This window comes from Orcinus orca, chromosome 3 (genome assembly GCF_937001465.1).
Source record: "Orcinus orca chromosome 3, mOrcOrc1.1, whole genome shotgun sequence".
In the NCBI taxonomy this organism is placed as follows: domain Eukaryota; kingdom Metazoa; phylum Chordata; class Mammalia; order Artiodactyla; family Delphinidae; genus Orcinus; species Orcinus orca.
In genome coordinates this window covers 148,218,565-148,232,266 of record NC_064561.1, presented here as the reverse complement: position 1 = coordinate 148,232,266, position 13,702 = coordinate 148,218,565, and the positions used below count along the sequence as shown (strand labels likewise).

Here is a 13,702-nt window from a genome sequence, read left to right as displayed (position 1 = left end):
ACACACACAGACTCTCTCCCCCAGTAATACTGTATATTATGTTCTCTGTTTTATGTAAATGTGTTATATATGCAACCAGGTAAGAAATATGCCTTCAGTAAGAAATACATGTGAAGGAAACAACTCAAAAGGACTAGCTGTTACTCTCATCCACATCTGTAAATAGGAACTATCCAGTCTCCATTTCCTTCCCATACCTTCAGTTTGAGATATAAGCTCTGATAAGGACATCAACTGGGAGGTTATGGTCTCATCCAAACAGCAACAGAACTCATGCCCAGCCAGGAGACAGTGAGATAGGTTCCCAACAGGAAAATAAAAAGTGAGTATAAATATTGTCTAACTCATCAGAACCTGTTTCTGAATTGGATATTGACTATTGCTGGCAAAAGGGTAATGCCCTATTCCACTTTAGCCCACTGGCCTCCCTGCTGTTCCTCCCACTTTCCAGATACATTGTGACCTTTGCCCTGGTTGGAATGTTTTTCCCCCAGATATGCACATGGCTCTATCTTTCATCTCCTTCAGATGTTATTCAAGTGTCACTTTCTCACAGAAGTCTTCTCTGCTCAGTCTATTGAAATCACTCTACACAACCCCTAAACCCAAAAAAGTCTTCTTCCCAGCTTTATTTTTCTTCTTGGCTCCTATCACCATCTAGCATAGAACACGTATATTTGACAAATTTGGTTAGATTTCACGTACTAACTTGTAAGCTCTATGAAGGCCTTTATTTCACTGTTGTATACTATGTACCTAGAAAGGTGTTTCTATGTAGTAGTCACTTGATAAATATTTGTGGAATGAATCAAGTAGAGAGGTTTCAAAAGACCATTGGAGAATGTCATGGCTTTTAACTATAATACTTTAAATCTAAGATCAGTGGCAACCTTAATAGGGAAGATCTTAATATCCATTTCTTCTAGGAGAATGTCAACTAAATAAACATATATAATAGATAAATACATGTTTCACAGATTCTCCTATTTCCTTTCCCAAATCTTAACCCACTCTCCTGCTGCCCTCTCCCCTTCCAAAAAAAGACGACAGATTAAAGGAAAAGTGCATTTCTTGCCCATTGGCCTTCTCCTCTCATTCCACTGCTCAGGACCAAAATCTTGGATACTTTCTCATACCTACGTTCAATTCAGGATCTATGATTACTCTCACGATCTTCACTGCTATTGTCTCTTGAAGCCACAATGAGCTTTTGCCTGAAATACAGCAAATTGTCTTCTAATTGGTTTCTCTACTTCGAAATTTGATTCTCCACAATCTATTTCCAAATCAGCCAGAGTGTTATGGACTGAACTGCGTCTCTCTAAAATTAATATGTTTAAGATCTAACCTCCAATGTAGACACAACCTTTGAGACAGTCAGAGACAGAGCCTTTATAGAGGTAGTTAACATTATGTAAATACGGTCATAAGGTTAGGGCACTAATCTGATAGGCCTCTCTCCTTATAATAAGCAACAGGGGAGAACTCAGTCTCCACCATGTGAGGGCACAGCAAGTAGGGAGCCGACTTCAGGCCAGGAAGAGAGCTCTCACCAGAACCAAACCACGCTGGCACCCTCATCTTGGACTTCCAGCCTTTAGAAGTAAGAGAAAATAAATTTCTGTTGTTAAAGCCACCCAGTCTATGGTACTAGTAAGCCTAAACTGCCTAATACATAGAGTAATTCTTTTAAAAGCTAAGTTACACCATGCCATCCCTCTGTGTGGAACCCTCCATTGGCTTCTTACTCCTCTGAATATTAGTTAAGAGCCCTAAAAATCCTAGAAATTGCCTTTAGGAACCTATAAATTCTGGATTTTCTTTCCTTCTTAATCTCATTTCCTACTACTCTCCCCATCCATCACTTCCTTCAACCACACTGGCCTCCTCTCTTGTGCTTGAACCCACCAGGCGTGTTTCCATTTCAGGACCTCTGCACCAGCCGTTCCTTCTGCCAGAATCCTCTTTTCTCAGTACTGTCATGATTCACTCCTCACTTCCTTTGAGCCTTTGCTCAAAAGTTAATGACTTAATGAAAAAAATAATGCATTTGGGGCATCTATTTCTAAATGTCAGTTTAATATACTTGCAACTTTATAGTTAGATTGTATCATCCATTATAGCTTAAAGAAATACTTAAGTTATAGCTTCCTTTTATTAACAAAATGTTTGGTTTTCAATACCCTCAAGAACTATTGCAATAAATCCAAATAATATTCCAGTTCCTGATTATAATAGGAATGAGAGTCAATAAATTAGATCACCTGAAATGAGCTTATATTTTTAGTGATTTAGATGGTTTTTATTTTGCTTTTGTTTTTTTTGCAGTATGTGGGCCTCTCACTGTGTGGCCTCTCCCGTTGCGAAGCACAGGCTCCGGACGCGCAGGCTCAGCGGCCATGGCTCACGGGCCCAGCCGCTCCGCGGCATGTGGGATCTTCCCAGACCGGGGCACGAACCCGTATCCCCTGCATCGGCAGGCGGACTCTCAACCACTGCGCCACCAGGGAAGCCCTAGATGAGTTTTTTCAGCAGGTATTTGGTAAGTACCCACTATGCAAGGTTGACTGGCCACTGCGGATCAAAAATAAAATAGTCCCTACTTCGAGCAGCTTACAGATTAGTAGCAACCAATTCATGTTAAAATAATAATTGGTTTTAACACAAAGCAAAATTTAAATACAATTCTTTGGTAGTTTTTAATTTATTTCCCTTTTTAAATTAGATCCAAGTAAAAGTATATTCCTCTTTTTGTAAATTATTCTCATTAAACAAATTATATATCAACTAGCATAGAGATATATGTGTAATTATTTTCCCCAAAATTAGCACTAGTCATCTATAAGTGATGCTTGCATCATTTAAAAAATAAGCATGGGGCTCCCCTGGTGGCGCAGTGGTTGAGAGTACGCCTACCGATGCAGGTGACGCGGGTTCGTGCCCCGGCCCGGGAAGATCCCACATGCCGCGGAGCGGCTGGGCCCGTGAGCCACGGCCGCTGAGCCTGCGCGTCCGGAGCCTTGCTCCGCAACGGGAGAGGCCACAACGGTGAGACGCCCGCGTACCGCCAAAAAAAAAAAAAGCATGTATCACAAAACATGTTAGAACAGTATTTTCAATAACAGGACTCGACCCCAAGAACTAAAATAGAAAAGTGATGTGATATCCATAAATGAAACCAGTAAATTTAGCCAAGGGCCAGAGGTTTCGGTGCAGAGTACTCCTAAAGGGTTTCTGGCAAAAAGTTTGCCCTGGTTCTAACAGGCAGCATCTCCTATTTAAGAGTTTCACTCCTCCCCGACACATCCGTGGAAAACCTATTGGCGCGCGAGCTCTTCCTTTCAGCAACAAGCTCTTCGGTTCAAGATAAACTAAGTTGCAGAAGCTACCTGATTGGCTAAGAAATAATGACGTAAGATTTCTCAAGCCCACTGAGAATCGTCCTCCCCTAGCCTGCCTCAGATTCCGCTTTCCGATTGGTTATTACGGCAAGAAGGCGGGGCCAACTGCTGAAGTTGACCTCTGGGTCGGGAACCCCAGCAAACATGGCGGCGGCCAGGTGCTGGAGGCTTGTGCTCCGTGGTTCAGGGCTGTCACTGCACACCGCGGCCGAGGCCGCCGTCAAGGCTCCCGAAGTGACCGGCCCAGATGTCGCGGCAGCCCCAGTCGCGCGCTACCCGCCGGTCGTAGCCTCTCTGACTGCCGACAGTAAGGCGGCACGGCAGCGGCGAGTGGAGCGATGGCAGGCCACGGTGCACGCGGCCAAGTCGGTAGACGAGAAGCTGCGAATCCTCACCAAGATGCAGTTCATGAAGTACGTAGTTTACCCGCAGACCTTCGCCCTGAACGCCGACCGCTGGTACCAGAGCTTTACCAAGACGGTGTTCCTATCGGGCCTGCCGCCGCCGCCGCCTGCCAAGCCCGATACCGAGCCCGCGCCGGCTCTGGACGTAGTGGCCCTGCGCGACGCCGCCTGTGATTGCCTACTGCAGGAGCACTTCTTTCTGCGGCGCAAGAAGCGTGTGCCTCTTTACCTGGAACGTGAGGCCATCACCTCGCCTTTCTTGGACCAGCTGGTTGCCTCCCTCACGGGCCTGCTCAGCGCTCGCAATCCGGCCCTGGCTAACGCCGCCCTCGGTGAGCCTCGGGCCCGCCACTTCGGGCGGGGGTGGTAGGGGACCTCTCTGCGCCAAATTTGCCCCATCTTCCTTCTTTCTGCTTGGTCAGTTTTTTTCTCAGTCCTTTCGCTCCTGGCTGGCGACAGCGTCCGGAGACTGGGTTCTCGTGCATGTGCTGCCACCTACTCACTGTGCAACCCTAGGCTAAGTAGCCTGAGCCCTCCAAGACTGCTTTGTGAAGGTCCAGACAAGTGTTGGTTAAGAAAAGGGGCTCCTGGAGAGCGGGACAGGCCTGGGGTTGCCTTTTAGCTCTTCCATCAAAAAGTTACTGACCTTATGTTAGTTTATAAACCGATTTTGACCTAGTTTTTCTCATTTTCAAGATGAGAATACGATAATAGTACTACTTGGTCATAGATAGAACTGTTAAGATTAAAGGCGATATTGATTAAAATACCTAACGTGTATTCGGTACTCTCTATGTACCTGGCCCTGTTCTAAATTTTATATGTGCCAAATTTAATCCTCACAGTAACTTTACAGTAGGCAGCATTGTTTTATAAATGAAAAAACAAACAGATCCAAGGTACAGAAACGTAAAATGTATCTAGTTAAAGAGGCTACAGCTGGTAGATTTGGAGGACGGGCTTCAAACCCAGCCATTCTGGGTTCTCAGTAAACAATCAGCAACTTCTGTTTTACTGTTAACATGCAGGCATGAAAAATAATTAATGGATAGACAGTTTTAAAAATCAGTGTTTCTGACGTGTTCATCATTTTATATCAGCCACCCAGTAGGTATCTTAATAAATATCTATTGAATTAACGTTACTGTGACTGTAGGTGTGTGCTCAACTGAGTCTTGTAGTGTTCTTGTTTCTTTCATCCCAGTTGGGAATGAAGTGGTCTTGAGAGAAGTGTCACAGACTTTGCTCATGATTGATGGCCTGGGAAAGTTGACAATCTCGTCAAAACCCAGGTTCCTCTTCTGTATAATGGAGATAACAACTATACATACCTTTGAGAGTTATTGTGAAGATTGAATTAGTAATTCATAAGACAGCTCTGACTCTTAATAAACTTTTTATTTCTGGTGAATGATGCTGCTGTTAGTTTTATTTTATGTTTGTCCTTAACTGAGAAACCTCTTTGGTTACAATGCTTAGTGTAGTGTGGCACAAGTAGACAATAAAGGTTTGAGCGTTATTTTAAAGTTGTGATTGTTTAAGTTAAATTATTACATAATCCAGACGCTATATCTTACATCAAAGAGTAATTTTTGATGTATTTTCAGCTAGCACAGTCATTCTTGAGTTCTGTATTGCAGAGTTTGGTGTGCTTACAATAACTAAATTCATCTAAATTATCATATAAAAAATTTTTGAATATCTTTTGATAGACTGTAAACGCCCAGTTCACTTCTACTGGTTGCGTGGTGAAGAAATTATTTCTCATGGTCATCGGAAAGGTCGAGTTGATGCTTTGAGATACCAAATAAATGATAAACCACACAACCAGATTCGAATATCCAAACAACTACCTGAGGTAAAGATTTATTGCATATGTTTCTGTTGACAGTTGAGGAGGAAGTGTTATAGCAGGCTAGGTAATGGGCTACGTAGGATAAAAAGTTTTGGATAGAACCCTTTTCTTTCAAGTGTATTTGGAATATATCTCAGCTATAATTCTTTTTCAGCTTTTTAACTTGCTATAGTATATATATTTTGCAGAGGTCAAATAATCGTTTTAAGTGGGGTTAAGTCCTCAGTTTTTAGGACCATACAAATCTTTTTTTTTAATGAAAATACTGATAATAGTTTATGATTGTAATTTACGGTAAAGTACCCTACCTAATTATAAATCAAGGCATTTTTACAGCTATAAGCTGGTCATCTTATGTGTATACACTTCTTTTGGAGAAAACAAGTGTGTTTTGAGTATCATCTGTATGTCCATGTCAGTGGTTGGCACATTTCTTCTGCAGAGGTCCAGATAGTAAATATTTTAGGCCTTGAGCGTCATAAGTCTCTTGCATTCTCAGTTCTTAACATGTAACAGCAGCCGTGTACCATAGGTAAATGAATTTGCATGACTGTGTTCCAATAAAACTTTAGAAAAACAGGTGGCTGGCTGGATTTGGCCCATCACTAGATGGTAGTGTTAAATCATTTTGTAAAATCATCTCATTTTTAAGATTTTTAAATCTATTAAGAATGTGACTAAAATATATGCTAGTGTTGCTGTGAATTCACTTATGACTTTTTCTTTAAGTTTGTGCCGCTGGATTATTCTGTACCTGTAGAAATCCCAGTTATGAATTGTAAGCCAGACAAACTTCCATTATTCAAACGGCAATATGAAAATACCATATTTATTGGTAAGTTTCCTCTTTTAATACATGAGTTCAAAGTGTCCTGTGCAAATTTGCATAATTAATTCTTTTATTTATTTATTTATTTTTTTGCGGTACGCGGGCCTCTCACTGTTGTGGCCTCTCCCGCTGCGGAGCACAGGCTCCGGACGCGCAGGCTCAGCGGCCACGGCTCACGAGCCTAGCCGCTCCGCAGCATGTGGGATCTTCTGGGACTGGGGCACGAACCCGTGTCCCCTGCATCGGCAGGCGGACTCTCAACCACTGCGCCACCAGGGAAGCCCCATAATTAATTCTTGATGACCAAGAGGTTCAGATAGTCTATAAGCAATGTAATTCATCTCAGGTTGCAGTTCGCATGAAAATTGGAAAGAAAATATTCTTTCAGCTTGCCATTTAAAATTTTACTTGTTTCTACTGAATTAACAGTATTTAACAAATAGTTATGTTTATTAGGCTTTGTTGATTTATTATTTATATAGAAAAGTAATTTGTGTTTTTTCAAAAGTAAACAGGTAAGAACTGGATTTGAGGTAGTGATTGGCTTTTTTTTTTAACAAAAGCCTCCCATTTGTGCCACACACTGATAACCATCAGGAATATAAAAATTAATAAGGCCTGATCTCTGTGCTCATGCAGCTTATACTTTGGCTGTTTTTTCTTTGTTTATTAATTCCTAGCTGATTGAGGAAGATTTTTAAGAAAGCAGCTTCTGCTGGTCCTCCAGAACTGTTTTATAAGTCCCTTCTCAGTCACTGTGGTCTTAGAGAGTGAATTATGGGGAACTTTTGGTTGAAAAGACTTTACCACTAAAACCAAGAATTTCAGCATTATAAAGGAAGTTTTTAAAGTCATGAAGCGTTTGTATCCTTTGGTGATTATGACCAGCAGAATAACAAAGCTCCTAGTGATGACCGAGGAGTTTGAGAAAACTGAAATAATAGGGAATTTTAAATAAATTTTACATATATTCTTTTGACTTATCCTATATCATAGTGAGCCGATGATAGCTAGCAGATTGTACTTTCAGATGAAATTTATTGTAATCAATAAAATAAATAAGCCAAGCTTTCCGTTTGTGTATTTTGAATGCTGATCACATAATGAGTAGAGGAGACAGATAGCCTTGAACCAAATCCTGAGGACATGTGCTGCAGATATTCTACTTGTGTATTTCATCTGAAATGTTTTTATTTTGCTCTTCAGGCACAAAGACAGCAGATCCACACTGTTATGGACATACCCAGTTTCATCTGCTACCTGACAAATTAAAAAGGGAAAGGCTCTTGAAACAAAACTGTGCTGATCAGATAGAAGTTGTTTTTAGAGCTAATGCTATTGCAAGCCTTTTTGCTTGGACCGGAGCACAGGCTATGTATCAAGGTAAAACTAGTTTTATGGCATTATAGTTATTGGAAGACATTTTAAGAATTTAATAGATCAGATTGTTTTCCTTGGGTTAAAATGTAGGCTGAATCTTCACATTTTGAAAGCTTTTGCATTGGCACAAAATGCAGTTGTTTTAAAGTCCATAATTAAATATTTTACATTTGTAGTTGGTAAGTGGCACTTTGGTAGTTACTCTGATCTTTTACTTTGACCATTTTTGTGTGAATGTATTTTTTTCTGATGATGTTCTCAAGCATTTCAAAGACCACCTAACTGAGTCAGCTCTGTAGATGACAGCAGCTTTCTGAAACTAGAAAATGAAATGTTTTCATGGATTAAATTTTAGATTAAATCACAGTTATGATATATAACTTCTTTGAAGGCCATATCTAGGGTGTGAGTTAGGAGACTGTTCATTCAGTTAATGGCTTATGGTTTTTACATACCAGGTGCTGTTGGCCTTGGAGATACAGTGTTGAGTGAGAGAGACAGATCCTGCTCTCCTGGAGCTTATGTTATAGTAAGGAGAGTAAGAGATAATAAACATGTAGTATTTTTAGCTAGTGGTGTTACTCTGGAGAGACTATACTAGAATGATTCATAGGTTGCAGGTATAAATGAGGCGTGGGGCAGAATCTATTTAAACAGAGTTAATTCAGGGGAGGTCTCTAAAAAAATGACATCTGAACAGAGACCTGAATGGTGAGGAGCTGCCTTTGCACAAACCTGGGAGAAGGACACTTCTAGGCAAAAGGAATGGCAAGTAACTCTGAGCTAGGAACGGACTTGAAGTGTTGAAGGAACAGCATGAAGGCTGATGAAGAAAGGGAGGGGGAGAATGGAAAGCGATAGGAGGTGAGAGAGAGGAAGCTGGAGGCATGCCATGGAGGACTTTTAGAGCCAGCCCATTGTGAAGCATTTGGATTTTGTTACAATACAATATATACCTAGATTACTCCTATATAAGCATCTGTGAGGAATTTTAATACAGATTTAATTGCTGCCAGGCTCACCTTTTTCCTTTATATATATATATATATTTTTTAACCTTACACTCACAATTGTTGACTTACGTTTTTGTAATAGAAATAAATGGATAAAGTAGGAATAGGAGTAGACAGAATCAGAAAAAGTAGAAGGAAACTTTCTTGAAGATACTAGAATGGTATTGTTCATTCATAAAAGATAAAGTAATTCTTTTCACAGTATAATTCTATATTTTAACAATACTATTTATTGGCTATCTTCATTAAAGCTGATATAAAATATGTGTGGCAAAATTTATAAGTTACTCCTTGGCCCTGGCAGTTGGATTTAAAAGTATTAAAGCCAGTTAGCCTGGAACAAGAAGCAGCCAGAAAACTTGAGTAGTAAAGGTATTAAGATATCTTGGAACCTTATGATGACGTAAAATACACTAGGCAAAATGAAAGCAACTCATAAAATCAATTTTGAATTATAAATTAAGACAGAGAGTTCATCTAATTACATGGTTGAAGTTTTTAGAAAGTCAAGTTTTTTTCTGAAGGGCGTTTTTTTTTGGTAGATTTGGTGAAGTAAATGGCCGTAATGGTTATTGGGTGTTAGATGCTGCTGATATAAGGAAAATTTGAACATATTTGAGGTTGTGAGTAATCATGTGGTTAGTACCAGATGTAGGAGAGATCTGCATAGATAGAGCTTGCTGCTCTTCTTAGATGAAGTGAGTTAAGGTTGAAAGCTGATGAAGTCCAAAGTTGTTGAAAAGGTGTATCCTGAACTTTGGGGATAGTAGAGGGAAGGAAATAGTTCTTGATGCAGAAATGGAATATAGGATTAGAATGGAGAAGATAGGGAAAACTTCGATATCTTTAGGAATTTGGTAGGTAAAATATATAGGTTTTAGGAGGTATTTTATATCCTCTAATGTGTGTGTTTTGTTTTGGTAAAATATATTCTGTATGTAAGTTTCAGCATAACTTTCTTCTACAGGATTCTGGAGTGAAGCAGATGTTACTCGACCTTTTGTCTCCCAGGGTGTGATCACAGATGGAAAATACTTCTCCTTTTTCTGCTACCAGTTAAACACTTTGGCGCTGACTGCACAAGCTGATCAAAATAACCCTCGTAAAAACATATGTTGGGGGACACAAAGTAAGCCTCTTTATGAAACAATCGAAGATAATAATGTGAAAGGTTTTAATGATGATGTTTTACTTCAGATAGTTCACTTCCTACTGAATGGACCGAAAGAAGACAAATCACAGCTGTTGGTAAACTAAGAAAAAACATTTGATTTGAGACTTTGGGAATACTTAAATTTCACTGAAGGAACAATAAAAGGAATTTTAATAATGAGACTTCTGTCAAATATTAAATGTACTGATTTTCAGGCAAATATTTCTTATGTTAACCTCTGATTAGACCTTTCATTTGGCTCAAAATACATCACTAAAGGATTTAATTTTAGATATAGTATGTCGATTAAAAATAATTTTACTTATATGTGACTAACTGATGAGACTAATTGAGCAATCATCAATACCTGGTATTAACTGTGTGTGTAAGCTCGTACTACTTGCTGTATACCACTCACTGCATGACAGGCCAGTAATTTGAGAGACAAGGTGTTGGCGTAAGGAAAAATGACGTTATTTGGAAAGCCAGTGAGCCAAGATGGCGGACTAACATCCTGAAGAATTATTTTAATTCAGGGTAGAATTCTAGCTTCTTTTATGCTAGGGAAGGGGGAAGCAGGGTGCCTGATAAGCTTGTGGACAGTCTCCTGACTGGTTGGTAATGAGATAACCAGGTGGTATTTTGGGAGTCAACATTAATCAGCCTTCTGGTTCCAACCTGGCTGGGGTGTCTGCGCTTGTGGTCAGCATGTAGTTAACTTTTTCTACCTGGTGAGAAGTTTACTATCTATAAAACAACTGAAGTGTATGGCTCAGAATATTATCTATAGCCCTCAAGGAGGAACTAAAGGTCTTTGACGTTGTTTTATGGCTAAACTATTATTTTGTCTTGCTTGACTATTTTCCTTTGTTTCTGCATTTGTCTCATTTCTCTGACTAAATTTGCTGTTTGGAACTCAGGGAAGGCCTTGGAGGCTGAAGCTTTTCTACAAACAAGAGGCAGGGGATATGGGGGTTCTGTATCCTGGAAGGCCCTGCAGGTCCTGCTCAGTTTTCTATGGGTTTAAAAGTAATATAAAGACAATTCAGTGCTTGAGAATATTTAGATGTTTTGTTATATTTTTTCTTTTTATTTTTTTATAATAATATCGTATAGAGTTTCAAAACCCTACACAAACCCCTTCAAAATATGAACAGTATTTTGCACATATAGGAAACTGGCACAGAGGAGTTAAAATGACTTTAATAAGTTTTCACAGATGATTAATGATATAACTGATGAATTCTATGCAACTTAGTTTCCTTAGAGCTTAGAAGTAACATTAATATAGTTCTGCTAGTTTCATTTGTTCTATCCCAAAGATTGGGAAACTAGGTTTGATATGTTTCAAAATCAATTGTCGGTAAAATTGTTAATCTTGTTGAGAATTAAGTTTCATTCAAACTATTTTTAGTGAGAAAAAATAATTACCTTTGTTATTGTTGTTGTTGTTTGGCCGTGCTCTGCGGCATGAGGGATTTTAGTTCCCTGACCAGGGATCGAACCTGTACTCAGTGGAAGCACCGGACCACCAGGCAATTCCCCTAATTACCTTTATATAACCATGCTAACACTTACGATTTTATATAACCTCCTGTTGTAGATATCTAAAATAATCCATTATTTACTGTAGTTAATGACAAATGCTGTTTTTTCTTTCTTCCTTCTTCCTTCCCTCCCTTCCTCCCGCTCTTTCAAAACAGAGGTCACAGTTATATGGAATAGATGCCTCAGCTAGAAGGGATTAGTTACTACAAATGATTGCTAAACTGAAGGAATATTATTTGAAAGTTGTAATTCAGTTCAGGCAAGTGCCTCCTTTACAAGGCATTGTGCTAAGTGTTCCATCTTTACTTTCATTTTTTGCAGAATGCCATGTAATTTCACTCCACCATTCTTTTATTTAAGCTGTTTCCAAAGCTTGGAATACTGTTTTCTACCCCTGGTCCTGTTTATTCCAGCCTGTCTGTTGCATTCTCATTCATCCTTCATAGAAAAATGCAGGTATAGAGGGAACAACCATATCAAGCTCCAAATAAAATATCTCTTAATCTTCACTCTCTAACTAGTTGAACCTTGTGCAATTTGAGTTACCATCCTTGACTTCTGCCTCCATAAAACAAAATAATTTCACAAACTTGTCTAAGGATGAAATGAGCTAGTGTATGTGAAAGTGCTTTTAAAATATTATGTAATTAAAATATCGAGGGTTCAGTTGAAATACTTTTCTTTTCCTAAACAGATTGTAATTGATTGTCCCATCCTTTGAATACTTCTTCCTCTATGGTAGCAGCTGTTTCATTGTTTCACAGCAATTTTTCTCATTACCAATGGTGGACAACACACACATCAGACATACACACCTGTATGTACATGTCAGGACTTCATAGAGCACTTACTATATTCTAGAGCATGGTCTAGATATTTTACCGATATTAGCTCACTTAATCATCACAACCATTTTGTGAGCTAGGGACTGTTATTCTCATTTTGCTGGTAAGTTAACAGGCACAGAGAGCCCAACAGCTTATTGCAGGTCACACAGCTAGAAAGTGGCAGGATTAGAATTTGAGCCCAGGTGGTCTGACTCCAGAGCCTATGGTAGATATTCCCCAGTAATACACTATAGATGTAGTCAGTGCTACAGCAGTGTATCAGTGGTATAAATTTAGATAAAGGAAATGTTAATACTGACTGATATGAATCATAGGAATGTGCCTTGGAGCAAGTAGCATTTGAATTGGTTCTTGATAGATGGCATTTTCCAAAAACAGGAGAGTAAGTGGATAGATCTGTGAATGAAGGTGAAAAGTTCAAGATTTACCTGGGAAGTAGGCGGTAACTTGCTTTACCCAAGTAGGGTGTAGTCTAAAAGCATTTCAAGAAAAAATTTATTTACTAAGAAACAAAATCTAATTGGTGTCCCATCTACATATAACACTGAACATCAGGAAACAGTATAGCAATGCTTAGACTTCTGGGGGAAACATTACATCAGAAGAAATCTGAATTAGTCAAGATAAAGATAGGTTAGGACAATTGAAAAAAATATTAGAACACCCAAGTCTCTTACCAATTCATCAAAAATGTATTTCAGTTGATTAGCACATGATTTAATAGAGGAACCAATGAATGGAGGAATCAAAATGAATAAATGTAATGAGTACACAAAGTTGTATCAGGCAAAAGTAGGCATAAAGCAGGGTTAGTACCTATAATTTCAAACAATTCAAGGCAAGAAAAGAAATCTAGTGTTAAAAGGTCATTTTATGTTGTAAACTGTAATCAGTGTACAAAATGTTAATCTTAGTCTTGAGAAGTTGGAGTAACTAAAAATGAGGAATAATGAGTAAAGGTGACTTAATAAAATTTGGTATCTTACAAACAGAATATATCTTTTAAAATGTGATAGAACATGTATACAAGATCATTTATTAGACCACAGAAAGTGTCAGGAAATTATTAAAAGTGGGAATCATATAGGTCGTGAACTCTATCCACACCGCAGTATACCCAGAAATTGTTAGTATAGTTTTAAACCAGGAACACCTGATCATTTGAAAGTGAAAGTATATTCCTCAATGGTTATTGCCTGGACAGAATTTTCAATATAAAAATCAAACACTCCCAGAGCTATATCACAATCTAAAAGTGAGAGCTATTTATC

At 38.9% G+C, this 13,702-nt stretch overlaps 1 protein-coding gene across 1 annotated transcript; it reads left to right on the top strand.

Moving 5' to 3' along the window:
• The first annotated feature begins 3,525 nt into the window (after positions 1 to 3,525).
• On the top strand, positions 3,526 to 10,897 carry MRPS30 (mitochondrial ribosomal protein S30). Its single transcript, XM_004265944.3, has 5 exons — positions 3,526 to 4,137; positions 5,518 to 5,663; positions 6,390 to 6,495; positions 7,696 to 7,872; positions 9,850 to 10,897. Exons 1-5 carry the CDS (start codon positions 3,546 to 3,548, stop codon positions 10,137 to 10,139), a joined length of 1,311 nt encoding a protein of 436 aa, XP_004265992.1. The 5' UTR covers positions 3,526 to 3,545; the 3' UTR covers positions 10,140 to 10,897.
• Positions 10,898 to 13,702: the final 2,805 nt, after the last annotated feature.

Coding starts and splice junctions, on each gene's coding strand:
- MRPS30 (XM_004265944.3), top strand. CDS start 3,546: ATGGCGGCGGCCAGGTGCTGGAGGCTTGTGCTCCGTGGTTCAGGGCTG. Junction 5,664..6,389: donor TATCCAAACAACTACCTGAG/GTAAAGATTTAT, acceptor TTTTTCTTTAAG/TTTGTGCCGCTGGATTATTC. Junction 7,873..9,849: donor AGCACAGGCTATGTATCAAG/GTAAAACTAGTT, acceptor TTTCTTCTACAG/GATTCTGGAGTGAAGCAGAT.